General features: G+C 42.5%; 3 protein-coding genes and 1 long non-coding RNA gene across 10 annotated transcripts in view; 1 reads left to right on the plus strand and 3 right to left on the minus strand.

The window, feature by feature from the left end:
- The window catches only part of ATP12A (ATPase H+/K+ transporting non-gastric alpha2 subunit), a 24727-nt gene extending 19636 nt beyond the window's left edge, over positions 1-5091 (plus strand). The window contains exons 17-23 of the mRNA XM_081172486.1: positions 24-178; positions 475-598; positions 812-957; positions 1771-1904; positions 2781-2882; positions 3741-3832; positions 4578-5091. Coding sequence (XP_081028612.1) covers positions 24-178; positions 475-598; positions 812-957; positions 1771-1904; positions 2781-2882; positions 3741-3832; positions 4578-4606 — 782 coding nt within the window. The 3' untranslated portion in view covers positions 4607-5091. The remainder of the gene's footprint in view (positions 1-23; positions 179-474; positions 599-811; positions 958-1770; positions 1905-2780; positions 2883-3740; positions 3833-4577) is intronic.
- LOC308574718 lies at positions 1816-8972 on the minus strand. Its single transcript, XR_014002569.1, has 2 exons — positions 8570-8972; positions 1816-2008 (listed from the first exon to the last, which is right to left on the minus strand). It is a non-coding gene; the product is annotated as an uncharacterized lncRNA (long non-coding RNA).
- A 3266-nt stretch (positions 8973-12238) lies between these two features.
- Positions 12239-17831, minus strand: LOC308574659 (uncharacterized protein; the record flags this gene model as incomplete). Of its 4 annotated transcripts, none has more annotated exons than XM_081172772.1 (7): positions 12239-12554; positions 14178-14276; positions 14702-14776; positions 16113-16199; positions 16566-16652; positions 17119-17156; positions 17632-17831. In XM_081172772.1, the coding sequence occupies 7 exons, from the start codon at positions 17829-17831 to the stop codon at positions 12478-12480; spliced, it is 663 nt and encodes a 220-aa protein (XP_081028898.1). In that variant the 3' UTR covers positions 12239-12477. The 4 variants fall into 4 exon arrangements, with proteins under 4 accessions (XP_081028898.1, XP_081028897.1, XP_081028900.1 ...); XM_081172771.1 differs by having other exon boundaries at positions 16083-16199; XM_081172774.1 differs by lacking the exon at positions 16113-16199.
- Positions 17832-17891: 60 nt separating this feature from the next.
- LOC308574538 (uncharacterized protein) overlaps positions 17892-27891 on the minus strand; it is a gene marked incomplete at its 3' end in the record, with an annotated part of 155604 nt that continues 145604 nt past the window's right edge. For all 4 annotated transcript variants that reach the window (XM_081172429.1, XM_081172428.1, XM_081172427.1 and 1 more), the window contains 5 exons: positions 25933-26048; positions 22645-22774; positions 21163-21306; positions 18325-18437; positions 17892-18018 (listed from right to left, as the gene is read on the minus strand). In XM_081172429.1, coding sequence (XP_081028555.1) covers positions 17892-18018; positions 18325-18437; positions 21163-21306; positions 22645-22774; positions 25933-26048 — 630 coding nt within the window. The remainder of the gene's footprint in view (positions 18019-18324; positions 18438-21162; positions 21307-22644; positions 22775-25932; positions 26049-27891) is intronic.

The following is a 27891-nucleotide window of genomic DNA, read 5'->3' on the forward strand; positions in this document are numbered from 1 at the left end:
TTATTCCCCTTTCTCTCCTACAGGTCGCTTGATCTTTGACAATCTGAAGAAAACCATTGCCTACACCTTGACCAAGAACATTGCGGAGCTCTGTCCTTTCCTGATTTACATCATGGCCAGCATCCCACTACCCATTGGCACCATCACCATCCTTTTTATTGACCTCGGCACAGACATTGTGAGTCCTTAACATCTGGAGAAAAACATTCACAGGGTTCAGTTTGTACTGCAGCTTCATTTGCATTTTGCAAAACAAGAGGGTTGCCTTTCCTGCTCTCTTTGCTTTGGGGAAGGAAACTGAAGGCTTACCAGAAGTGTTCCTTAATCCTAACCAAAGTGTTCCTTATTTGATTGTTAGAGTCTCCTGGCAGCATGCATTGCTTTTTTGTGCAATATTCAGTAATCAAAAACAAAAGCGAAAAACATGAATTCTAGAATCTTACAGGATAGTGATTGGGACTTTCTCTCCTACAGATCCCATCTGTCTCACTGGCATATGAAAAAGCAGAAAGTGATATCATGAAAAGGAAGCCACGACACAAGAAAAGGGATAGGCTGGTCAACCAGGAGCTTGTCACATACTCCTACTTGCAGATTGGTACGATGGGCATATTTGCAAAAGTGGTAAACGGGGAGTGGTTTTGAATCGGTTTATGGCTGATCTCTGATATGATCTTGGAGCAAATCCATAATTTTGTTAACCGAGAGCCAGGAAAGCTATTGTGATATGCATTCAGCCATTAGTTTTTGTCAACTTTTTTATCTCCTACAAACTCCACTCCCCCTCTCAAAACATCGTCTTTTCTTCTAGGACTGTTGCAGACCATTGGGGCCTTTCTGACCTACTTCACAGTTTATGCTCAGCAGGGCTGGCTACCTCACACACTGCTCCACATCCGAACCAGCTGGGAAGATCCATTTATAAATGACTTGGAAGACAGCTATGGACAGGAATGGGTAAGGCAACTTCACTGAAGACACCAGTTAGAACTTAGCAGGACTGACACCAAGGGTCACCATAGTTGGGCATGCGCCAAGAACTCACACTACCCAACAGGGAGTCCCCTGACAAGAACCCCCTGGTCATCTTGCTCCAATGATGAGATAGATTCACTAAGGGAATGAGGCCATGGGGGTTGTTTTGTGCAAGAGCCCCCCAGAACATGGAGCTGACAGCAAATACTCTTTATCTAATTTAATTTAAACCATTTATATACCACATAACTACAAAAATCTCTAAGTGGTGCAGAAAAACCGAAATGCAAAATTGTGAAAGTCAGTTAAAATTCCAAAACCAGACTTCAGTTAAAATGTCTGCTGGAATAACAAAATGTATTCAGTAGGCACCGGAAGTTCAGCAGAGCTGTTTGACTTCAACTGGAAGGGAGTTCTGTAAAATTAGGCCCACAGTTCTGAACACATGACTTTGTTGCAATAGGGCAAATGGAGTCACCTCCTAATGTATATACATAAATAGCCTTAGTGTTGCATGCTATTTTCTTTCTTTCATTTTTTTAAAAAACAACCTTTATAATGTTTGTTAAAACTGCTTTAAAGCAGATTTAGCAGACCTGCAGAATTTTTGACTCTCATCCTGGTTTTGCTGTCTGCCTGAACCGCAAAGAAAAAAAGGGAAGGCTGTTAAGCCTTCTTCTATCAAGCATGGCTTGAGGGATGTGTTCAGCTTGCTTGCTTACAGATTATCTATCACTTACTTAACACAGATGTCTCTCCCCACCCACTCACCCCAAATTTATTGTTCTTCTGCAGACATTCGACCAACGGCAAATTTTGGAGTACCATGGCTACACGGCCTTCTTTGTCAGTATCACTATTGAGCAAGTGGCAGATCTGATCATCAGGAAGACGCGAAGGAACTCCATTTTCCAGCAAGGGCTTTTCAGGTATAACTGGAGTCTCAGATGATAGGATGACTTTGGAACAAATCTCCACCTCTTTCCTTCACTACTGACCACTGTACTCTTCTTGCGGTAGCCATTCTGTTGGGCTACAGATAAAAAGAACCAGTGGTCAGTTGATCCTTTTGGAAATAAGGAAGTTGGAATTTAGGATAGATAAGTAAATGAGAGAATAAGATGCATCTACATACATCCCCTTATGTTTTTTGTGACCAACAACCTCTAATGGTTTCACTACGTAAATTATTTTAAAGTCTTAATTGATTTATTTAGACACACATGCTCTCATTTTGGCTCATTTTGTCTGACACTGAGAAAACGTAACAGCAGAATTAGGGTCGGCGGAAGCTTTTATTTTTCTTCTTCCAAGAACATGTTTGCTACACAAATTGCTACAAAGCCAATAAGAACTGAAGGCAACTCATGATGAAACCCATTATGGGTACACAATACCTGTTCAGTGACCTCACAGTGATAAAGTCAGAAGAGACAAACGTTTGAGCTGAACCTAATAAGGCGAACAATTTGGCTTCCTAAACTGAAGAAGTTGGAGAGAAAATGATTTTGGTCGTTGGTAAAGTGTAAATATCACAATGGAAAAATAGATCCAGTAGCAAGGTTGTAAACCTGGGTGATCAGAGAAGATAAACCAGGCAACTCAATTTCACACAACAAAGGCCTGGGTTATTCCTTTGTACACCCATTTCTAGGACACACACTCCACATCTGACATGGCAGTTATGCATTAAGATAGTCTGTACTATTATAGACATAGTTAAAATCTATTGTCATGAATAATGACAGTTCATGTTCATAGCATCTAAAACATTTAATCACTGAATGTATTTTTCCCCTTCATAGGAACAAAGTAATCTGGGTTGGCATATTCTCCCAAATAGGAATCGCTGCAATTCTCTGCTACGGTCTTGGAAGTGTTTATGCCTTAAACTTTGCACCCCTCCGGTGAGTTCATTTTCGATCCAGCAAGGGGTGTGTGTGTGTGTGTGTGTATGTATGTATGTATGTATGAGAGAGAGGGAGGGAGAGAGAGAGAGATCTTGGGGCTGTATTATTAGGACAAGAACACCAACCTTACTGTGTTCTTGTTCTAATAATATATTTGCTCTGTCCACTGCCCAGCTAGGCTCTCACTGGCAGGGTGGCAGTGAGAGCAGAGGAACGCTGTTGCACTCCTCTTTTGCAAGCCCCTAAAAACACACACCTATTTGGGGAAGGAAATAAATGGGTACCAGCTCCTGAAGTGGATTAACTGCTCCTTGGACTTGAGGTAAATTAAGGAGCCTGGAAGGCTTAACTGCCCCAGCATGCCCTGGTTTGGCCCTAGTCATGAGTTCTGACATCATCAATAGGGGTGAGAGTTATGGAAGTTGACATGGTGGTGGGAAGGAAGGACCCAATCCTGGATGTCTCCGAGGCCAGAGCTCTCACTCTAAACTCAGAAAGAGATCTGTGATAGCCCTTGTGAACTGATGTCTCCTTCAGCCCCTGTTATGCCCTTCCAGAGACCATATGATGGAAGCCTAAGTCAGATGAATAAAGTCCTAAATAAGTGTTGAGTCACTCCCTAGTCTTGGGCTCCTTGAAAGACCTATGCATGGTTTTTGGTCATGGTGAAAGTTTTAATCTTATGACCATGGTGCCATAAGCACTGACCGCAATGCCAGGGACATCATGACCACAAAAAGGGTCCAAAATCCTACAGCCACACCATAATGTCAATTGCTGTGGCAGAGATGTTTCAATAAACGAACTGGCTGTATTTTAAAAGCAATATCTGATGCCTAATACTTTGCTTTCTAGGTTTCAGTATTGGTTTGTTGCTGTTCCTTTTGCCATCTTGATCTGGGTCTATGATGAATTCCGCAAGCTGTTCATCAGACGGTATCCTGGAAGTAAGTAACGTAGCGCTTTATAATTTATACAGGTAGCATTGCATTTGTCAAAATAAAAATATAAATTTTAAAAAAAAAAATCTATGAAAGGCACCAGAGGTCCCCTCTGGTCAGGAATTCCACTTTGTGGTACATGAATCACAAGTTAGATTCATGAATTACTGCATGACCTCCTTTTACATTTTAACCAGCAATGTACAGGTTTGGAAAGAATTCATAGAAGAGCAAGAAAGAGGACATTGGTTGGTGGACTGATGGAAATCTAGGAAACTGTACCATTTTCAAGCACATTCATACCATACTTTTCTAGTTGCCCTTCAATACATTTGGGAGACTGGGCCAGGCAAGGCACTGCATGCTCTGGATGCCTTCATTCTGTGCCCCATAGGAGGAGGAGTGGGAGAAAGGGGGAAAGCTCTCATGCATGTGCCTTATGGAAGCCTTGGATTCCCCATGATCTTTCTCTTCCAGCATTGTACCAGGGGTGGAGAACCCAGGTCGGTGGGAGGAGGCAAATGTGGCCCTCTGAACCTCTCTGTCTGGCCCTTGGTGTTCTCCCCCCCCCACACACCCTTCCCAGAACATGCTGCTCTCATTGAGCGTCTGTGTTTGTCTGGAATGTGTCAGATTCTAATAAGGCCTTTTTGCTTGTTTGGGTGAAGAACAGACAGGCATGAGAATTGTGTGTGTACAGAAAGCTAAAGGGAAAATTCACACGTGTTTTTTTTCTGTCCTTCCGTTACAGGCTGGTGGGACAAAAACATGTATTATTGAAAGTGTCTCTGTCACTCGTTTCTCCACCCTGGAGACGGCAACTTGGTTATCTCTTCTGGCAGCGGCTGCTTGAAGGTGCTTGCCTGTGCAATATCAACCAATTGCGAAGGAATCTCACCAGAATTGAGAGAGAGAAGTAGGAGATCCGAAGCAGATCTGAACTGTACTGTAAAAGCTTACCCTTGGGTTGCCAACTTGAATGCTATCTATTTTTATAACACCTAACCCCTTCTTGTTTAAAGTGTGCAACTGTCCGAAGGAAAGGAAACCCTCTTGTATATAGAATGAAAGAAACCGCCCGTTTGTCGCAGCAATAATATAAGGCGCTGTCTTGCACTAGGTTTCTTAAAAGTTGCATTTTTGTTCATACGATGTCGCCTACAGCAATCCAACTGTGAGCCTGCTGGTGCAGACCAGAGGTGGGGTTGCTGAGGTTTATGCTGTACAATCACAATTTGATAATAAAAATAACTTTTTACAAAAAAGCTCCTGCTTGTCCTGTCTGGCTCTTGATTTATTTATTATTACATTTATACCCCACCTTTCTTGCCTCCCCGTTCTTCATGGAAAAGGCTACAAATGGCTACTCACCAGGCTGGTGCTTCACAGAATCGCATAATTTGTAGAGTTGGAAGGGACCACAAGAGTCATCCAGCAATGCAGGAAAATTTTGCCCAGTGTGGGGCTCAAACCCACAACTCTGAGATTGAGAGTCTCATGCTCTACCAACTGAGCTATCCCAGCTATCTAACCCCCACCCATAGTGATCAGTGCAACTGCATCATGTGCTGGAACACAGCTTGCCCTTTTCTGCACAAAAAGCTTATTCCCCATTAGGTGGTGAAGAGGATGTATTCAAGACCTTTCAAGTTCTGCTTTTATTGCTGTCTGTAATGAAGGCAGTATTCCAATCTGAGACTTGGCACTGCAGCAAGTCTGAAGCAAAAGCAAGAGCCATGACTAACAGTGTCTGTAAGGCTACCAGGAGTTACATTTTTGGAACTCCTAAGTCAAATGCCTTTAATGCCATTCCGTACTAAGTTGTTATGGAAATGGCCCAACCAGTCCATCCTGCTTTCCTTTTTCAATTGCTCACATTTGAAATCCTTGGCTTTCCATCCTGTCCCGCCCCTCCTGTGCTTTTATACAATGTGTAGGAGTTGTTGGTGTGGTGTGTTTTTTTATTAAATAGAAAGTGCAAGTTTCAACTGGCACATCCCAAGCTCCTCTCTTCCCCTTCTTCCAAATGTTATGGGAATTCATCTCTAAACTCTGATTTGCAAATGAAGGGAAAGTTTGCCACTAAGGATCTGGCTTCAAGTAATGCATCCTCCTGTAACAATAGGCTCTTATAGATGTGCCTTCATGGGCATCTGTTTGTCACTTGTAAATGTCACTGTTTTTATGTGACATGGGAAGGCTTCATGGTACTGAAATAAAGTACCAAAAACGCACCCATTATATTAATGGGAGCCAAATGGCATGCGTTGCTGATGCAGTCAGCCTGGGGAACACATCTTTTCCGGATTCTTTTCAGTTAGGTCTCCACCTTGGTAACAAGACCATGGCTGAATCTACACATAAATAAAAAATGCCTTGAAAATGCTTTTTAAATTTCTTAAAAATATATATATGGAATTTGCCATGAGCTTACCAGTGCCATCTAGTGTCACATATGTAAAGGTAAAGGGACCCCTGACCATTAGGCCCAGTCGTGACCGACTGGGGTTGCGGCGCTCATCTCGGTTTATTGGCTGAGGGAGCCGGTGTACAGCTTCCGGGTCATGTGGCCAGCATGACTAAGCCACTTCTGGTGAACCAGAGCAGCGCATGGAAACCCCGTTTACCTTCCCGCCAGAGCGGTACCTATTTATCTACTTGCACTTTGATGTGCTTTCTTTCTTTTTCTTTTTTCTTCTTTTTAAAAAGTTTTTTATTGATACAACAAGAAAAAAACTAAACAAATACCAAATTACACACAAGAATAGTGTGTGTAACAGGAGCTCACCCCGTCAATGGGGATTTGAACCACTGACCTTCTGATCAGCAAGTCCTAGGCTCTGTGGTTTAACCCACAGCACCACCTGCGTCCCAGTCACATATGTACAATGCACTTAAAGCATTGTTAAAATGTTATATTTGCAGCTGTATAGCTGAGTCCCAACATGGCAAAAGTTGCTTTGGCGCTGGGGTTCCCAGTGTGGCACACTTAGATTTTGGTGCATTCCAATCCTCTCAGCATCTCCCAATATTTTATTTTTAAACATTTATGGTTGGGGGCTTGTTTTCAGTGGGTGGATGGTTTGTGCCTTTCTCGGTGTGTGTTTTGTTTTGGGGTGTGTGCAGGTATTTTTCCTGCTGTATGTGTGCAAAATCAGCAGATTTCCTTCTGTTTGTGGGACCACACGACATTTCTTTTTTAGATTTCCAGATGTGACCCCAGGCTTGGAAAGGTTAGGGAGTCTTGCTCCAATGGACAGTCTATGTGAATATGGTGGAAATGATTTAGACGGACATCGTTTTACACCTAGGAACCACACAGACACATTTGAATGAATAATTCCTATTCCCAGCAGTGAGCAAAAGTTCAAACAAGGTGATGGTCACCTGGCTTCAAAGTTGGCAAAGAAGTGTTTTTGTTTTACTATTTGTCAGCTGGCTCCTTTGCTGGATAATATCCTAACCTGCTCTGTGCTGTTGCCCACTATGGGCCCCTTTGAAATTAAATGGTCTGGTACGTTCCCAAGAAACGCTTATAAACAGAAACACCACATTCTTGTGAAGGAACAAAGGGAGAGCACAGTTCACTACTTTACCTGAGGATACTAGACCTTTCACATGGAAAAAATGCCTTATCTTCATCAAGTCTGCATGTGCCTGCTCCATCTGCTCAGATCAGAACAAGATACAGACTTGTTTCCACCGAAGCTAAATCAAAGCAGTATTGAAAACCGCAGTGCACATTTACAGAGTTTAAAGCACCCCCAATTGAACTTTCCAGCAGCCTAATTGCGATAGAATTTGTGTGTGAATATGCCAAGGTGTCAAGTGGCATTTATTTTTGAGGGTGCAGGTGAACAAAATGTTCCAAGGAAGTCAGAGAGTATTGTTTCATGCAACCCCAATCTAAGCAATACATCCATTGTTCCTTTGTGACAGTGACTGTATATACGGTACATCTTTCCACAGGGCCTGCAAGACAGAGCTGTTCCACTAGGCCTTTGGCCAAGGCACAGTCTGACCCCCTCCTTTGGTAATCCTCACAGAACTCTAGCCCAATGGTTGCCATTAATTTGATTTTGAATTGATTTTAAAATGAATTGATTTTAGAATGCTGTGTTACTTTTATTGTTGTTAGCCACTCTGAGCCTGGCTTCAGCTGGGAAGGGCGGGATATAAATAAATAAATAAATAAATAAATAAATAAATTATTATTATTATTATTATTATTCATCAGCATAGCCCCTTAAGGCCCATGTCTATCAGAAATAACTTCCATGACCATTCCTTGCTCATTTATGTTCTGTAATGGTATTGTGAGCCACTTGGAGTGAGCTATACCCCCAAAAGGCAGCCTATACATTTATTTAGAAATAAATAACAATCAACTTACAGGCCTCTCCTTTCTCTGCTGTCATACAAAATGGGGAAAGTTAGGCTACCATGAAGAATTTATAACAATAAGAGAGAGGGATCTGCAGCTTCTCTTATTAATGCAACTCCACTCCATATTCACCTACTCTTAAAACATTGGCAAAAGAACAAAGAGTTTTCTCTGGCAGGTCTTGATAGACCAGAGGATTCGTTAGGTGTGATTCCTGCATTGCAGGAGTTTGGACCAGATGATCTTGGGGTCCCTTCCAACTTTACAATTCTGATTCAGTGATATTTTTCTAGAAAAAGAGGTGTGGGAACTCACAATGAATGCCTCCCTGGTTCTCTTAGAATAGCAATAGAACTCACCTGAGAGGTGCCAGAACTGAGTTCCGGCGAATTCCAGCTGAAAAAAGCCGGACTGATTCTATGATTTATTGTAAACTTTCTCTTCTACTTCAACAAGCACACCGCTTGATTACAGCAGCCGAGGAATGTGCTGATCTGAAGCCTATCTTGATAACAAAAAGGCAGAGAATGATTGACACCTGTTTTTCCACTCCATTTACTTAGAAATTACCCAGACAGCATTTGTTCGATCACTCCCAACTCCAAAGAGAAGCAGATCTCTTGGAAATTAACCTTGTAAACATTCAACTTTGAGAAAATCCACTGGCATTTTCTAGTTTCCTCTTAAAAGAGGGCCTCTTTCTCTCTCAACTTTGATCTTCAACACAGCACTGAACTGTTTAAATGCAGCATGCTATACAAGTTTCAAGTTTTATTGCAGCCAAAGCCAGTGACACTAAACACCACAAGATCAGACAACAAGAAATCAGCAACAACCTCAGAAAAGAAAAAAAGTTACACAAGGGAACTTCGCAGTGTGCCATTCAGCAGAAGAGATTTACGCTTCCTAATTACTAAAGTGCAAAATTTAGCCACCTCATATGATATTGAGCTTGAGGAATCTTCCAGGAGGTATTTTCGAAGAATTTCAGGGGAGGATTCCAAATAATATTGAAGGGGTATAAATTTTGATAGAAGCGGTAAAATAAGTTGAACTTGTTCTTCACTATAAAATTCGCAAAATAGAAGAATGTGTGTGACAGATTCTACCTTATTAGACATACAAGGGCAGAGACGCGCATGCATTGGAACCCGCGTGAATTTGCCGTACAGCACTGCTGAGGGCATTGTCTCAAAGCGGGCTCTAGAGAAAGCCCATCTATGGGCTTCGTTAGTGATGTTAGTTAAGTAAGGGGAAGCTGCAAAATTAGGCCAAGCTTTTAAACATCTATACATCTCCGGGAGTAGGGCACCTTCTTGTTGTAATTCGATATCATAAAGTCTCCGAGTGATAATAGCTTTTGCTATACAAATATAAACCACAGTGTCTCCTAGGATTAGTCAGGGGGAGAATTTCAGCTAAGTACAGCATGGCAGAAAGAAAAAGCTTGTGTGTATTTCCTTCCAAAACTGGGTATTCTAAGTGGATGAAGGATATTGCGCACGCAATGTTGCCACTGCTGAATCAAGCTCTGAAACACAGATGGAGTTGGGCACAGCTTCATATAAATTGTGGAGATGGGGTTTCAATGAACAACCCTCTATAATCTACTAGTTATCTAACCTCCATTCTCCAGTCATGCTGTTTGCAATAGGAAGCTGCTATACACCAAGTTAGATTGCTGCTCCATTTAGCTCATGATTGCCTACACTGACTGGCAGCTGCTCTCCAGGGTTTTAGAAAGGAGTTTCCTTCAGTCCTACCACGAGATGCCAGGAATTGAGTCTGGGACCTTCTGCATGCAATACATGTGCTTACCACATTCAGCCAGTCCAATATTAGTTGCCGTCAATGTTGGTGTCATCCATCTTCAGAGACAATAGAGTGTGCCTCCAGGGGTGTAATCAAACTGCTGTGTTAGCATCACGGAAGTGACCTCCCTGGGGTGCATGCCTGGACAGTGTGTATGGAGGTCCTGGACTGCCAAAACGCCAAGACACACCCTCTCAGCCTCACTGATGTGGTCCAAGGGAAAGGATAGCAATACATTTGGCACCGGCTTGGCAGCAGGAGTTACCGGAAGGAGGCGTACAAGGTACCATCCAACCATCTTAGGAACTCCACTCTAGACTTGTGTAGGGTTTACTTCTTAGCCTTTTCTTCTCCCGAAGATATCCCACAAGACAGCAGACTGGACATACACACATGCACACACACACACACACACACACACACACACACACAGTGGTGCCTCTGGATACGCACACCTCTGGTTGCGTATCCTTCAGGTTACACACGTGGCAAAACTGGAAGCATTTTTCCGGGTTTTGCCACACGCGCTTCTGCAGAAGTGCTCTACGTGGCACGCACATGTGCAGAAGCGATCTACGATGCCACGCGCATGAGCAGAACTGGCACCTCTGGTTGAAAATTCCTCAGGATCTGGCTGAAGCTCCGGAACGGATCCTGTGCACAACCGGAGGAACCACTGTATCACTACACACACCCTCCCCCCCAAAACCCCCACACTAAGGCATTCCAAGAGTGAGATGAAGCACATTGATTTTCAGAACTGCAAATTTTCAAAACTTAAAATTCAAAGGTTCTTCCAATCACTTAGATTTTTAAAAGTCTCTTGACAGTCAACACTGCTTTGGGTCAAAAAGTAGCCTGCAACTCCCATGCTGCTAGCATATATATATAGCCAAAGTGGTGTAGCAGTTAGGAGCTGGAAGACCAGGGTTCGAATCCCTACTCAGCCATGAAATTCACTGGGGCCACCTTGGGCCAGTCATTGCTTCTCAACCTAACCAACTTCATGGGTTGTCTAGAGAATTAAATGAGAAGGGGAGAACCATGTACCAGCTTGGTAGGAAATAAATGCAATACAATAAAATATTTTTTTAAAAAATGTCAACATTAGCCAATAACCATTTACAGTGGTATCTCAGGTTACATACACTTCAGGTTACATACGCTTCAGGTTACATACTCCGCTAACCCAGAAATATTGCTTCAGGTTAAGAAATTTGCTTCAGGTTGAGAACAGAAATCGTGCTCCGGCGGCGTGGCAGCGGCAGGAGGCCCCATTAGGTAAAGTGGTGCTTCAGGTTAAGAACAGTTTCAGATTAAATAAGGACCTCCGGAACAAATTAAGTACTTAACCCGAGGTACCACTGTAGTTTCAAAGTCATCTGACTGACCTAAAAAAAGTCTGGATGGAACAGAGGAATTTATTCATTGGTGAACTGTGTTTTGGATTTTGTTGTATTATTTCTAAAAATATTATTTATTAATCTGTTCTTTGGAGAAGGTCATGACCTGGTTTCTCACATCTCCACACATCATTTCTTAGCAGTCTTGCACCATCCTTAGTATAGCAGCTTCCTTGCACTGTGAAATATCACCAGTGTGCTCAAAAGCACCATCTCTTTTTATTACTATTTCTAGGACTGATGAGTAAGATTGGAAACAACTCTCAGAAATAAGCCTTGGGGAATTCTGGTGCAGAATGACTGTAGCATTGGCTGACTCACAAAATTGTTCCTACGACGGTTGAGGCAAAGAGAGAGAAACATAGTGGAGAATGCCTTTCGTTGAAAATTAGTGAAAATTGTATATATTGAGACAAAAAGTAACATCTGGAGGATCACAAGTTCCCCAACACTGTCCAATCCAGCACATCTACAGTACAATCTTATATCCCTGTTTACTCAGAAGTAAGTCCTACAGGATTCAGGGCACCTTACTGTCAGGTAAGGTGCCTAAAAATTCACATTTGCACAAAGAAACAGAAAAGGGTTTCTCAGCTAGATTGGTAAAGAAAAAGCAATTTATATGTGTTGTATTTGCAATATAACACTGTGGCACCAGATGGTGCTGTGGAGTCCCGTTTTTACCTACCGGATTTCCCTGTTTAAATGTACGTGCTTAACTGAAATGCTTCTTTGATGTGTCTAGATCCAGCCTTGGTTCAAGCGAGAGGCAGCGATTCAGCTTAAAGGCTTTAGTAAGACACCAGGAACAGATTGAGGGAAACAGGGAACAGGATCTGATTTATATACACTTCAGCCAGCCCCTGGCGACACCCACCTCACACCTGATTGGCTGTTTTGTGCTTAGGCAGCGAATCACAATGCAGACTTCAGAATCCTGGCCTGCCTTGTTATGCGGACTCAAGCTCAGAGCAGGGGACACTCAGGAACATACATAAACAGGTACATTTCCACAAACTGGAAGAAATTCCGATTTCAGATCCAACAAGAGATCATAATTTTCTGCTTTGTTTTGGAGAAGCAACGGGTGTTCTTGTTCTGCTGCTGTGAGGCGAATGATTCCTTAAGCCTACAGTGAAAAGAGACAATAATCATGTAAGCACCAATGCGTCTGTGGACAAGATGGTAAAAGCAAGATGGTGGACTTGCCCAAAGATTGAAACCTTTTGGGACATAAATAAACCTTTTGACGAAATAGAAAAATTGATAAGGACATCACAAAAAAGGCAGAGGCATATCTATTAGGAATTCTAGATAAAGATATCCCAAAAGATAAAACTAACTTATTTCTATACGCGACAACAGCGGCAAGAATTTTGATTGCTAGCTATTGGAAAGAAGACAGCATCTCAACAAAAAGAGAATGCTTGGGGAAACTTTGCGAGTATCTGGAATTAGCAAAACTGACGGATATAATAAGGAGAAAATCCAAAACTATGGTTATGAAGCAATGGGAGTTCTTAAATGATTATTTACAAAACCAGGGCTCAACTACAAAAATCTGGTTGTGTTTAGAATAATCCTGTGCGTAATATGAGATATTAAGGAAATCCAAAGGGAAAATATGAAGAACAGAGGTTCTGACGAATGGATTATTAAAAACGTGTGAGGTAAACGGTGGAAGTCTTTCTTTTTTTAAAAAAAAACCAAAACAAATTATTTAAGGTAGATAAGGACAAGATGAAATTATACAATTGAATATAAATATAGATGGGAAACGGCTATGTATTGTGAGTACTTATCTACTTTTAATTTTTTTCCACTTATGATCTTTTTCTTTTACTTCTTTATTCTTTCTTTGTTCTTTTTTTCTTTTTTCTGATATCTTTCATTTCACTGCTTTATTGTGATTAGCATTTTATAGAGGTATAAATAATTGTAAATATGAAAAGAGACAAAATATTCTCCAATTTTTTTCCCTTGGTTAGATGTATTTTCTTTTTCTTTTGTATTTTCTTTTGTTGTGAATATGTATGTTTTCTAATTTGTACTTAATAAAAATATTAATAAAATTAAAAATAAATAAATAAAGCAAATACTTCATGCAAATATGGACAATAATGTGAGATTTTGGTTAAGTTTGGTCTCTGTATGTAAAACAAACCATACATTCAGAGAATGGTCATTAAATGTTTATTTATTTAATTAATTCATAAAATTTATACACCGCTTGATGGTAAACAACAACAACCTTCAATCTTCAACTAGCATTAAATGATGATATTGAGGTGATACGTACATATAACCCTTTTAAATCTGGTTGTGACCATGTTAGGGGGAAAGCAACCCATTATTCACTGAATATGTTTTAAGCTTATATCTCAACCCAGCAGTCCACCTGAGGCAACTTGCAGTGCCTGGCTATTGTTCCCTGACTGCCTTTGGACAATGAAAAGACTGGCAGTCCTCAGGGAAGGAGTTGCTAGTTTTGAAATTCATATGCTATAGCTGGGTTCCAATAAGTAAACCAAGTTGATTATGGATTCTGAAGGTGCTTGTTAATCTCACTTAGCTAAAAATGTAATTCCACTTCTCCATATCTAACACATGCCATCTTTCCTGAATTGCAGGGGGTTGGACTAGGGGCTCCTCAGAGTCTATTCCAACTCTACAATTTTATAATTCTATGTTAGCCATCAAGACTCACGAAAAGTAATAAACTGGAAGTTCTCTTTAATAATTATGAGCTCACCTTCAGCAGCTGGGATATCCAAGGTTGCTTTTTTGTGGGTCTTTCTGGATTTTACTCTCGGAGAGGGGACTTTGCGCTCTTGCCAGCTCTCTAGCTTAGCTTCAGGTAAGAGAAATATATAATTCACCAAAACAATTCAATGGTGCAATGAAAAAGCGAGATAGAGGACCAGCAATTATCTAACTAAGGGAGCAGTCTTGTGCCCTCTGGGACAGTGGCTGAAGGTCCTCATGATGCTACAGACCACCCTCTGTGATGCCACCAGAAGTTTCCACGCAGCAGTGATGGAGAGCACAAGGAGAAGGGGACGACAGAGGACAAGATGGTTGGACAGTGTTCTCGAAGCTACCACCATGAGTTTGACCAAACTGCGGGAGGCAGTGGAAGACAGGAGTGCCTGGCGTGCTCTGGTCCATGGGGTCACGAAGAGTCGGACACGACTAAACGACTAAACAACAACAAACTGACATTTGAAGATGCTTTTCAAATTGCATAGATAAATAGAGGCAAGTTCACCCACCTACCTAGGAACTTAGCATTAATGACCAACTCATCTTTCAACAGAGGTGTAAATACTCTCTTGGAAGGCCTTTCACCTCCTGGAAAGGGCAAAGGAAAGGAACAATTATAGTGTGTGGTTAGGGGTAGGGATGGGATGTCCTGTTTAGCGCTCAGAATAAAGTACAAGAGTTGAGCTAGCTGTCAAAGACTTCTGCATGAGTCACAGCAGAACAGCTGCCAATCACAGCTGTGGCCAGCATTGTAGTTCTAACTAAGCACGTTCTATTAGAAGCAAAACTCATTTTCAGTGGGTTCTTACTCACAAGTAGGGCTGGCTGAAAAAACTGATTTCCAGAAATTCCGACATGAACTGATTTGATTTTCTTGGACTAAAGTGTAGATCAGAACACTAGGTTTTTCCAAATTTTGCAAGACTGTTCTTGGTTAATTTTTTTTTTACCAAAAGGAGCTTTAAAATGTAAATAAAATCAGTTTAGAAACATGAGCATTGAGATACCATACATGCTGAAATACATGTTTTCTAATAAAATACTGTCTATTGTTAAATATGGTTTTTCAGGCAGATTTTTCTTTATAAAATCACAGATATATAGGAAAATGGGGTGGGGTGGAATGAAAGCATGCAAAATTGACACAGAGGTGAAATAGACAGATCCACCTATCCTTGCCTCTGAGTGACAGGCATAGGATTGGCTGCAAAGAACACTAGAAGTAGCTACACTTTGTGGACCCAAATGCAGAATTGTAAGCAATAAGACTATCAAGGAACTGCTCACCTTCTTGCAAAGTGTTTCAGGGCCCACAGTAGAAGACCTTACAGGCAAAACTGTGCATTTGTGCACATATCCATACATGCACAGGTAAAGGTCTAAACCTTTGGTCTAAACCACTGAGCCTCTTGGGCTTGGGAAGGTTGGCGGTTTGAATCCTTGCAACAGGGTGAGCTCCTGTTGCTCTGTCCCAGCTCCTGCCAACCTAGCAGTTCAAAAGCACAGTAGTGCGAGTAGATAAATAGGTACCGCTGTGGCAGGAAGGTAAACGGCGTTTCCGTGCGCTCTGGTTTCTGTCATGGTGTTCCGTTGTGCCAGAAGTGATTTAGTCCTGCTGGCCACATGACCCAGAAAGCTGTCTGTGGACAAACGCTGGCTCCCTCGGCCTGAAAGCGAGATGAGTGCCACAATCCAATAGTTGCCTTTGACAGGACTTAACTGTCCAGGGGTCCTTTACCTTTTACCTTTACATGCACAGATAGTACCGATTCCAGTGTGCATAAATTATCATGAGAACTGGATTCAGACTTTCTTGGTTTTAGGTGCACATTGTGCAATTGTACTGACATACCTGTCCACATGGGAGTCTAGAGATTTGGTGCAAGGGACCTACTTGTAACACCCAGGAGCACGTAGGCCTCACGTTCCCCCAGAAGCTCAGTTGCGGAGCGCTGCTTGTTCTGGAGTAAATTCTTCACCTGGCCGCTCTCGTCTGCTAACTCTATGTCATCTGAAACACATGATTCAAGAGCTGGCAAGTGTTATTCATTCACACGCTATCCCTGGTTTTTTCAAACGTAAATTTTGAGCTTTCTGCACGTGTTCAATTTGTGTCAGGCCTTCTCTGAGGAATGTGCTTCTACATACCTTGGAGTCTTTAAAAGAAAGGCAAACATGCTCACAAGGAGGCTGGATGTCTGTGTCAGAACACTGAATGCTGTCTCAATTAGCCTCCACACTCCAGGATTTGACAAAGTCTCTGCTGGATCAAGGTGCTTACTATCAGTGAGTGTAACCCACTGAAACATCTAAATGCATGGATACACACTCCCACCCCCCAACATGCAAAGTGCACAAAGATTTTTAGCTACTGTACCTTCGTCCTCACAGCCACAGCGGCGTTTGATGCCATCTAGGAGACGCTGGACTTCACAGTGAATGTTAAAAATGTCTGCCCTGTTTTCTACAAAGTAAAAACAAATTTGAAAAATTGATTTCATTTTTTGAAAAAAAAATAATTTCAACCATTTATATGCCACCTTTCAGTAAAACATCTCCCAAAGTAGCTAACGATAATTAATTAATGCAAGGATAAAACCAATGGAAACAGCTGTCATTCACATGCTTGTAACCTCCAGGTTAGACTAATATAATGTGTCCTTGAAGATTGCAAGGAAACTGTAGTTTAGCTGAAAATACAGCTTGTGGGGTTGCTAACTGGGTCCAGGTGCCAGAAATGTGTTTTCCCCCTGTGTTTAGACAATTGCACTGATTCCCAGTCTATTTCAAGATGTTGGCTCCCCTCATCCCTGGCCATTGGCCGTACTTGGTGGGGCTGATGGGATGTGTAGTTCTGCAAACCCTGGAGGGCAAAGGTTCCCCACACCTGTTGCAAGACAACAAAGGTTCAAGGCCGGAAGGTCACTTACCACCATGAAGCACAGTTACAAACATTTCTGCTGAAAACCTGAAGGGGAAAAGAAGGGAAAGGAAGAAATGTGCCATGAGGTCAATATATAAAAGATTGAGCTTGTTTATGCTGTTGAAGTATCTGACTTCTCAGCAAATACCCAGGAATTGAGAGCATGGAGGGGGAAAAACATGCTGTTCTTCACAGTGAATTCCCTAGAATTCCCTTCCTTCCTCTACCTTTTTCATTCCAAGGGCCACATTCCCTCTTGGAGAACCCTCTGGGGGCCGCGTGCCAGCAAAGGAAATGGCTAATCTACATGCATCCATGCTCAATACACATCCCTTCGCAATTAGGCTTGAAAAAACATTCTGCATGGTTATTTTTCTTTTTGAATATATATATATCCTAGTTTTCTTTTGACACAAGAACTCGGAACTGGTTGCTACCATTTTAAATTTCATTTAAAAACTATGCATTAGAATGTAGCAGGACAACCCACAAATGCCTGCTGACCCAAGCAATCACTAACCTTTCCGGATGATGTGACAATGGCAGGATGCTATCAGTAGCCCTAATCCAAAACTGGGATGGACTGACGTAGCTCAGGGAGCCAGGAAAACGTTGGATGGTCAGGTGAAAATTGCCACCTTGGTTCCTAAATTCCGCACCAGCCTTGCAAGAGAAAGAGATATTGCAGCTATTTTCCAAACAGCCTGATACAGCACGCATGTGTCTTTATTGCTGAGTGCTACTTGGGTTTGTTTCCGTCTCCATGGGTGACATGTTGCCCTAACAATGGGCCTGGTAAACAGCAGCAGAGCCAATGAAACCTCTCTTTTCTACCAGGCATGTAAATATTACCTCATCCTCCACGAGCAAAGAACCTGCCTTAATGTGGATGAGGATCTCAGGAAATCTAGGATAAAGGAAGTCCTTAGTTATCTGAATAGATCAGAAATGAACAGCATTAGCATACTCTCCAACATTTCTCCAATGAAAATTGGGGTGTCCTATTCAAATTAAATAATAATAATAATAATAATAATAATAATAATAATAATAATAATAATAATAATAATTTAAACCCTACACATCTGACTGGGTTGCCCCCTCCACTCTGGGCAGTTTCCAACATATATAAAAACATCATAAAACATTAAACACTATATACCTTCCCTATACAGGGCTGCCTTCAAATGTCTTCTAAAGGTTATATAGTTACTTATCTCCTTGGCTCGGAGGTTGCATAACTCCATACTGTCCAGCATTTCTCCAATGAAAATAAGGACGTCTTGTCATACCCTCCAGCATCTTGCTGATGAAAATAGGGATGTTCTAAGGAAAAGTGAGACATTCTGGGATCAAAACAGAGACCAGGACAGTTTTTGTAAATCTGAGACTGTCTCTGGAAAAGTGAGACACTTGGAGGGTCTGCATTAAAGCATGGGGAACCCACCCAGGGGGACTCACCCAATTAAAGTACAGGGCGGGAATACCCCATTATGCTATTTTGGGCATCATGTTTCTCAAACATAATGTGTGTTAGGCCCTCTTAGTTGTAGCAGGAGGCACTGAGGCTGCATCCAGACAGCAGTGTATTCTGTTTTCATTTATTTCCTTACCTGATAATTTCCAAATTTCATGTGATCTCTTATGCAACATAAAAGCCACTTCTGGAAAACTCTAGCAGAAGTTTAGCACTCATTTCCATAGCATTTACTTCCAGAGGGGGGGAAAGACTGTCTCCAACCCTGTTAACCCAGAAAATCACGGGAGTTTTTTTGTGTTGCAATTTCACTTGACCTCTGGGAGGGATTCCAGCATACAGCTCTTTTCCCATCATTGAAAATTTAGTGTGACAAGGCAGTATAGCAATAAAAAAGCCACAGTTCCACAACACAATGGGTAATGCAGTGTAAAAGGAATGAACATTAGAATCTGGGATAGAATCTGATGCGCTAGCATTATAATCAGGCAAAGTAACACAAGAAGCCCCACATCTGAATGCTCTCCAAGTAGTGTCTCCTTTGTCAGGTGGTTCGGCTGTTATAGATGCTCATAGTGACTATTTGTGATATTTGTTACAGGATCAAACAGAATTTATTTTCCCACTGGGAACATGAAGCATGAGGCACAACCACAATCCTGATTCCTCTCACATTTTGAATATTTACATGATGATTTTCAGGTAAGCTACCTAACAAACATTTCTCAAATGTGGCAGTATCATATTTGCATTTTTATCTCCCATGGAAATTAACATTTTTGCTCGACTTTACAACATAATACACGTATTTTTCAACTGCATCCATCAGATTAGCAGTTATGGATTCTGCAACCTTTCAGATGTCCACCCACTCTTTGTGTGTGTATCAGATTAATTCAGAACTGTCATTTTGTGATACTGTAAACAAAACTGCCATTTCTCAAACTTCCTCTCTGTGTGGACACATTCCATACATATCTTCTCTTTCATGCAAAGTCATCTTGAGCCAGAACTAACCACCTTTCCTTCTGTTCATTTTTGACACCTGCAATGACCAAACCCTTTCTTTGGCTTCCCTTCTCCTTTGAAAAAGTTATTGCCTATATTCATTTGAAACTGGCAAGGACAAAGAAAATCATGTGCACGTTGGATTATAACTCTGTAACTGCACAATACTCACATGATATTGCTCACAAAACATCAGTAATGCACATTCATTGAGCACTTAGAATTTCCTTCCTAGATACTAACTGGAAACGAAGGAGCAGTAGCAGGCAAACTGGTGAACTTTTGAAAGCTACAGCAAAAGTTGAGAAATCCCCTTGCTGCCACTGAAAGCCCCTTCTCTCTGATCCCAAATATTTTAAAAAGAGAAATTATAAGAAGACCCCAGATTGTAATCCACATGCCCTAAAACCATTTGGAACCCAAAACAGTTGCCTCCAATTTGCTACTTGGATTCACTCCTACTGCAATACTTCAGGTCCCAAGAGAGTTAGGTATTTAAGTAAAGGGTTGATCACTCCAGCAAGAAATAAACACAGCCAACTAAATGTTCCTTGCTGGTTCAGAGTTTTGGCCAGTCCCCTCTCAGCTGCTGAGCTGGCCACCATGATGGATTTTCAGACAATGAGCCAGTTCCGATTCAACGTCTTTGATTTTCTGTGCAATGAGACTTCTCTTGATTCCCAGCAACACACTTTGGTCTCTCTTGGTAGCCCAAGATTCAAGATGTTCCGAGAAGTGCTGTGCTTTCTCCTCAGGAAGACAACTTGTAGACTGTACAATGGGTGGGGAGGAAGGAGAGGAAGTGGGAAACAAGCAGAAGAAAGCCACTGAGTTGTCCTGAAGCAATTACTGGAATAGTGGTTGAGGCAAGATTGTAAACCAGGAGATCTGAGTTCTCATTACTCTGGTGCTACTCAAGAAGAGCAAGCCAGACAGTGTGGCCTCCTTCCTCCAGTTCTGATGCCTTGAAAAGCACTTGCTTCAAGTTTGTGACTGAAGAGTGTTCAATGAAGGCAAGCCAACCTTCAACCAACTGGATGCCCTCCAGATGTTTTGGACATGCTGGCTGGAGGCTGATGGCAGTGGTAGTCCAAAACATCTGCAGTGGAACATCTGGTAGGGAAGGTTGATGTAAACAGATTATCTAGTAGATGTTGGGTGAGGAACTTCATCATAGAATGAGTGAGATCTGTCTGCCCAGCCTCACTCTCTTGGGCACCAACTTACAATTTCCTGGTTTTTGTCCACCACATGCCCCAGAGTGTTTCAATAAATGTTCTTTTGCATTGCCATTTTTAGCACTGTAGACATAGGGATCCATGCAGGAAGCACACTTGCCACATGATGCATGTGAAGTGAGTTTGAGAGAGAGGGATGAGAAATTACTATTCCCTAGTTCATTCCTAGTCTTAAACCCAATGCCCAGCCTTACAGGGCTGTTGTGTAGATGTTGGGTTGTTGAGCACTTTGCATACAAGGAGCACTGTCAAGGCATATTCATCTGCATTTAAAATAATAGTCATTTGCATCACTGCCCCCTGCAATGAAATTGTGGTATGCACATACTGCAAATGAGGGTGACTCTTCTTGTGCTCTGAGTTCGCGGTCCAGATGTTCCTCCTCTTCCTGGATTGTTAAGGCCTGCACTGTCAGCTGGAAGAAGTCCTCATTCAAGCCATCCAGCATCTCTTCCAGCTCTTCAATCTTCACCTAGAAAATGGAAACCATTAAGAAGGAGGAGGCCAAATGCAAGCGAGGACACAGCTGCTCTTGGAACAGTTGTGTAGAAGAGAGAATTTCATCATTTGCAAAAGGTCATTTCTTACTGCTAAAAAGGCAAGAGTAGCCCTTCTGAACAGGACACAAGAGCCCCGACCTCTAATGCACTTGGGCATGCCACACAGATGCCCAAATCGCACATCACTGGTAGATCCATTAATGGGACAGACCTATGCTTTCCTCCCCACATCATGTCTCTTTGATAACATGTTGGTGTTGTTCGTTAAAGCACAATGATGTGTCATTGCAATAGCCTTATCCTGTCCTCAGTGAGTGACAGTCTATGAAACAGACTGAGAATGGAGAAACAAGAAGGGTATAGTATCATATTATACGGCAGGGTGGGAAACTGGATCTGACCAGCAGGCTGGATGTTGACCTCCCCCAACACCATGGGCTGTTTCTATTCAGTGGTCACATCTGCCCATGAGTCAACAACCTATTTCACCCATTATGTCAGGTGAAGCGTTTTCCTTTGCCTGAATGATCTGAAATCAAACCATGCAGGAAAAAAGAGGTTCCATGTGTATTCTGGTCAGCTGATGGGAGGCTCCTGCAAAACCCACTTCCACAAGGAGCCTATGCCTGCCCTCCACCTGATGAGTGTAGTGTGGGTAGGCATGGCTTGGGGAAAACAGCAAACCAGAACCACTGCTAGGCTTTATTAGGCCTGTAGACAGGAGGTTCTCCACAGCTTTCACAGGTACACAACAGAGACATGGGCCAGCGTCACCCATGTATCTCCCTTAATAGGTAGTCTGGGGTCCAGAGCCTTCCAGTCTTAGAATAACAGCTCATCTAGAACCAGAGGTCATTTTGCCCAACGTTTTACCTTTTGGCAAACCCATTACTGTTTTGCTCAGAATGGCCAAGTGCCAGTCATTGTATAAATAACCCCTTCCCACCCTATCTGCATAATATAGGGAAAGTGGGCTATGAAAAGGCAGCCACCAGAAAGCAACACATTTCCATAAAAAGGTTCTGCACATCAGAGCAAGACAGACTCTTCTAGAAGGGGGTCTTCTCCCACTGGTGGATGGTGGACAAGCCTGATTTACATGGCCCCACCTACTAGAGCAAGTAGGAGGTGCAATGGGACAACCCATACTCTCTTCCACTGTAGAAAAATGATATTGACACAGCAGACATAAACAAGTCTTGCAAGGGGCTGAGCTAGATGACCCTTGGGATCCCTTCCAACCCTACAATTCTATTATTCTAAGTTGCAGGAGGTTAAGAGCCAAGTTGATTTAAGGTCAAGTGAGCTACCTGAAGGTCAGAGGAATCTTCTGCCCAAGTCTTCCTCTCACTGCTGCGTGCTCTTTCTTCAAGTTGCCCTGAAGTTTCCATTATATTTTGAAGCTCTGCTTGCAGCAGGAAACTTCTGTAATCTTGCAATCTGGGACACACAGGAAGAGGGGAAAGGGAAAAAAGGAAAGTAGGATTTTCTGTGTGTTGCACCTGCCTGCAACCCCAGAGGGCTAGCATTAAGCTCTCTGTCCATGCTTTGAAATGATGGAAGGAGGAGAGAAAAGAATTGACCTGGTTAGAGAGCCCTCCTGGAGCAAAGCATCTATTAGGTTCCCAATATCATCTATTGTGGCTCATCCCTTTATCAGAGGGAAGAACCACATGACGGAGAGGGTTATATTAAACCAGTGCTGTACTCCCAGGCCAAATTGAGTTAGGGGTGGAGTGCAACTGCTACTAACTCATTCAGAAATGGAGAGAGTCTACACTTGCTACTACCTCAGAGCTATTTGCAGGATGGGCCTGTTTAGAAAGTGAACAATCTGGTTCCAGAGAATCTAGGTTGCCTGAAATGGCTGCTTTGCTTCAGAAGGTTATTGAGCCATTACAGACATCCTGGTGGCCTAAATCAATCACTGAGGCAATGGAGGAGGCTGTCTCACTGGAGCCAGTGGACCTTCAGCTGAAGCTGAATGTTTGAAGATTCAGGACAGATTTTTTTAAAAAAACACTTTTTCACACAGCCCATAGTTAAACTATGGAACTCGCTCCCATAAGAGGCAGTGATGACCACCAGCAAAACAGGCCTGGAAAAATTCATGGAGAAGGCTATCCATGGCTACTAGCCATGATGGTTGGATACATTAATGCATCTGAATACCAGTTGCTGGAGACCACAGGAAGGGAGAGGGCTTTTGTGCTCAAGTCCTGCCTGTAGGTTTCCCACAGGCGTCTGGTTGGCCACTGTGAGAACAGGACACTGGACTAGATGGACCACTGGCCTGATCCAGCAGAGCCCTTATGTTCTTATGATGTGTGTTGGGCCTGGAACACCATAAGGAGATTCCTCTACCCATGGAGGTTTCATTAGACATCACCTTCCTCCTACCTTGCCCACATTTTCCCACTGCATGGCTATTTCTGACTGCCTCTGCCTTCTAAAGAATAGGAAAAATGCTACATGCATCCAATCTGACCAACACACAGAAGGATGAGGAAGAAAAAAACCTGTCCACATTTTAAGTTTTGATGGAGCTCAGTCAGCACCCAGCTGCTCCAAGCTAAGCAGGACCAGAACTGGAGGCCAGTTATACCTCCAACTGCCAAGGATGAAAATTCTAACACTAATTTGCATACGGATGACTTGTTGCATGTATTGTGATGGAAGCAAGACAGGTCGGCAGGTGCAGGCTGCACTGAGCAATGAGGTCATACCAAGATCAGCCAATGTGGAGTGTTTTCAGTTTACACCATTGGGCCAGCAAAAAACGTAAGAGGATGTTTTCTTAGAAACTCTTTCAGCCACAACATCGTCTCTTAATCCTCTATCTACTGAGGACATAATTGATGCATAATTGAAGACTGAGAATAATTTCTGAGAACTATGAGATATCCCCGTGGAAAAGAATGGATGTTGCACAACTGCACTGCTGGGTTGATTGCCTCCCTGTATTTGGTATCAGGATATTACCCAAGGGCAGAGTCTGATTCATTGCTTGTAAGGGAAGATGAGATCCTGTAGATAAATGAATGAATGGTTTTGGAAAGGCATTTTACTGCAGGGATATCGTCCTACATAGCTCCAGTTATCTAAGCGATTCTTCTGAGCAAGCTTATGTTGCATATGGTATGTGCCTCTGGCATCATACTTATTTATTTACACAGACAATCATCAGATGTTGTCTATTGCAATTCTGTACTCCCAGAAGCTGCTTCAAAAAATGCAGGACAGGGCTGCTGGCAGGCTGGTCCTGGGTCCTTATAGCATGGGGCTGGCCCACCCATGAAGCAATATGTGATGAGACCACGTTGAGTGGCAGGATCCACAGGGGCAGCAGAGCTGGCCTCCAAGGAATGCATTGCTCCCTGATGTTGCCAGAAGTAAGAGCTGCCTTCTCTTCAGTAGCACCTCCAATGCTGCTTCTACAGCAGCCTCTTGTTGAATTAGACACAGTACTGATCTCTTCCTATCCCTAGGGAGGAAATGGGCAGGGGCTGCCCTTTGGGGTCTCTTAGGCTCTGAGCCTATCCAGCATGATTCAGAGAGAGCCCTGTGACAGCCTTTGTTTCCCACTTCAACCACCAGGTGAAGTTGATTTGAGTGCATGCACCATTTTGTGGTTTGCCACAGGTGCCGAAATGTCTTGCCCCAGTCTTGTTACTGCACCACAGCAAACACTGTTTCCAAAGTAAAATAACATTATAAACTCTTGTCTTTGCAACTTGAGACATTCACCTCTTTGTCTGGCCCTCCAATGCACTTGCTCCCTGTGCCTGCCAGGATCTGACCCAAGCCTGATCCTGTCAGCGTACCACTTGGATCCCTCTAGCCAATATTCTACAACTAGGAAAGGAGAAGATGGCTGCACACATACACCCTATATTTAAAGTGTGTTTTCCACTCCCCAAAGAATCCTGGGAACTGTAGTTCATTGGGGGTGCTGGGAATTGTAGCTCTGTGATGGGGTAAATTACAATTCATCCAGGATTCTTTCTGGGGGAGGCAGAGAAGGTGCATGGTGTATATGCAGCTGATACTCTGACTCTGCCTGGCACATAGAAAACTTTAGTGGTGGTAAGGTTTCTTTTGGACACAAATCTACAAGCATGGAGTCAGCTAATAGACATTGATAGATGCCTCCTCTTTCCAAGAGTCTTCTGTTCCTTGTCAGTAGCCCAGTTATCAAGCAATGGGGCTCCCACTATTAGCAGTTTACTCCACACAAACCGTTCCCTGAAGGAGATGCCAATAGAATTATCCGAGCTCAGACTGTTTTCAGAATTATCTCTAAGCTCAGTAATTGTTATCAGTGATGTAAATGAAAAACAGGACCGTTTTCGGATAATATATATGTACCAATATTAAATACACAGACAAAATTCATTACAAAGGGCTAGCTTCCTCTATTTCTGTAAGATAGGGAAGAAGGAACATTATATAAGCTAAATAATCAATTGTGCAACTGAAAAATGCCCTTGTTATTGGAATATATGCACTAATATCGCAACACAGCAATATGACACGAGTACAATTATTTGTCTGTCACAATCTTGGATTACTTATCTAGTGAAACCAACATCAGCTACCTTTCTCGTGGGCGTTGCTCAAGGAAACGAGAGTCAGGCAACATTCGGAGACTCAGCAGTTCTTCAAAAATCGACCGAGCAGCTAAACAAACAGGCGAGCAATTTTTCATCGGATTCTGAAAGAATCAGCACAGAAGGCAGAACTTTTAGTGGTCCTAATCAAAGGGTCTATTCATCAGAAATATCGAGCGCCCAAGATTTTGCTGACATCGTGGGATTAATTTTTTATTTTTATTTGCATCCAGCTGCTTTGAAATTCAGGCCTTTGGGTTTTTCTTCTCACAACCCAAAAGCTGGGGGTTGAAAACAAAAGAACAGAAAGCATACACAGAAGTTAAAAACTTCCAACTCACATTCTACAGCCTTTTTCTGTAATTTAATAATTCTAACTTTTATTTCTGATTGTAGTAATAGGTAGGGATGCCTGAGAAATTAGATTTCTGTGAATCCTGATCTGAATTATTATGTGTTATTATTATTATTATTACATTATATCCCACTTTTCATCTAAGGAGAGCAAGGTGACGGGTACAATTTTCTCTTTCTCGATTTCATCCTCTAAACAACCCTGGGAGGTAGGTTAGGCTGAGAGATGGCAACATGTTCAAGATCACCTAGTGTGATCTTGGAGATTTGAACTTTGGTCTCCCAAGTCTTAGTCCAGCAATATACTGTAACCATTACACCACACTGGATCAGTTGGCCTGATTCTAAAACTTCTATTCAGGGGTCAGCAAACCTTTTCAGCAGGGGGCTGGTCCACTGTCCCTCAGACCTTGTGGGGGGCTTTTCTTAGAATCATAGAATCATAGAGTTGGAAGAGACCACAAGGGCCATCGAGTCCAACCCCCTGCCAAGCAGGAAACACCATCAGAGCACTCTTGACATATGGTTGTCAAGCCTCTGCTTAAAGACCTCCAAAGTAGGAGACTCCACCACACTCCTTGGCAGCAAATTCCACTGTCGAACAGCTCTTACTGTCAGGAAGTTCTTCCTAATGTTTAGGTGGAATCTTCTTTCTTGTAGTTTGGATCCATTGCTCCGTGTCCGCTTCTTTGGAGCAGCAGAAAACAACCTTTCTCCCTCCTCTATGTGACATCCTTTTATATATTTGAACATGGCTATCATATCACCCCAGGCTAATATCTTCTCCAGGCTAAACATGCCCAGCTCCCTTAGATGTTCCTCATAAGGCATCGTTTCCAGGCCTTTGACCATTTTGGTTGCCCTCCTCTGGACACGTTCCAGTTTGTCAGTGTCCTTCTTGAACTGTGGTGCCCAGAACTGGACACAGTACTCCAGGTGAGGTCTGACCAGAGCAGAATACAGTGGCACTATTACTTCCCTTGATCTAGATGCTATACTCCTATTGATGCAGCCCAGAATTGCATTGGCTTTTTTAGCTGCCGCGTCACACTGTTGGCTCATGTCAAGTTTGTGGTCAACCAAGACTCCTAGATCCTTTTCACATGTACTGCTCTCAAGCCAGGTGTCACCCATCTTGTATTTGTGCCTCTCATTTTTTTTTGCCCAAGTGCAATACTTTACATTTCTCCCTGTTAAAATTCATCTTGTTTGTTTTTGCCCAGTTCTCTAATCTGTCAAGGTCGTTTTCTTGAGGAAAATGAATTCCTATGTCCCACAAATAACCCAGAGGTGCATTTTAAATAAAAGCACACATTCTACTCATGTAAAAACACACTGATTCCCAGACCATCTGTGGGCCGGATTTAGAAGGCAATTGGGCCGGATCCGGCCCATGGGCCTTAGTTTGCCTACCCATGTCCTATATCATGTACAGTGGTACCTCGGGTTACATACGCTTCAGGTTACAGATTCTGCTAACCCAGAAATATTACCTCGGGTTAAGAACTTTGCTTCAGGATGAGAACAGAAATTGTGCTCCGGTGGTGCAGCGGCAGCAGGAGGCCCCATTAGCTAAAGTGGTGTCTCAGGTTA

This window comes from Podarcis bocagei (assembly GCF_964188305.1).
Source record: "Podarcis bocagei genome assembly, chromosome: 15".
Taxonomy (NCBI): Eukaryota; Metazoa; Chordata; class Lepidosauria; order Squamata; family Lacertidae; genus Podarcis; species Podarcis bocagei.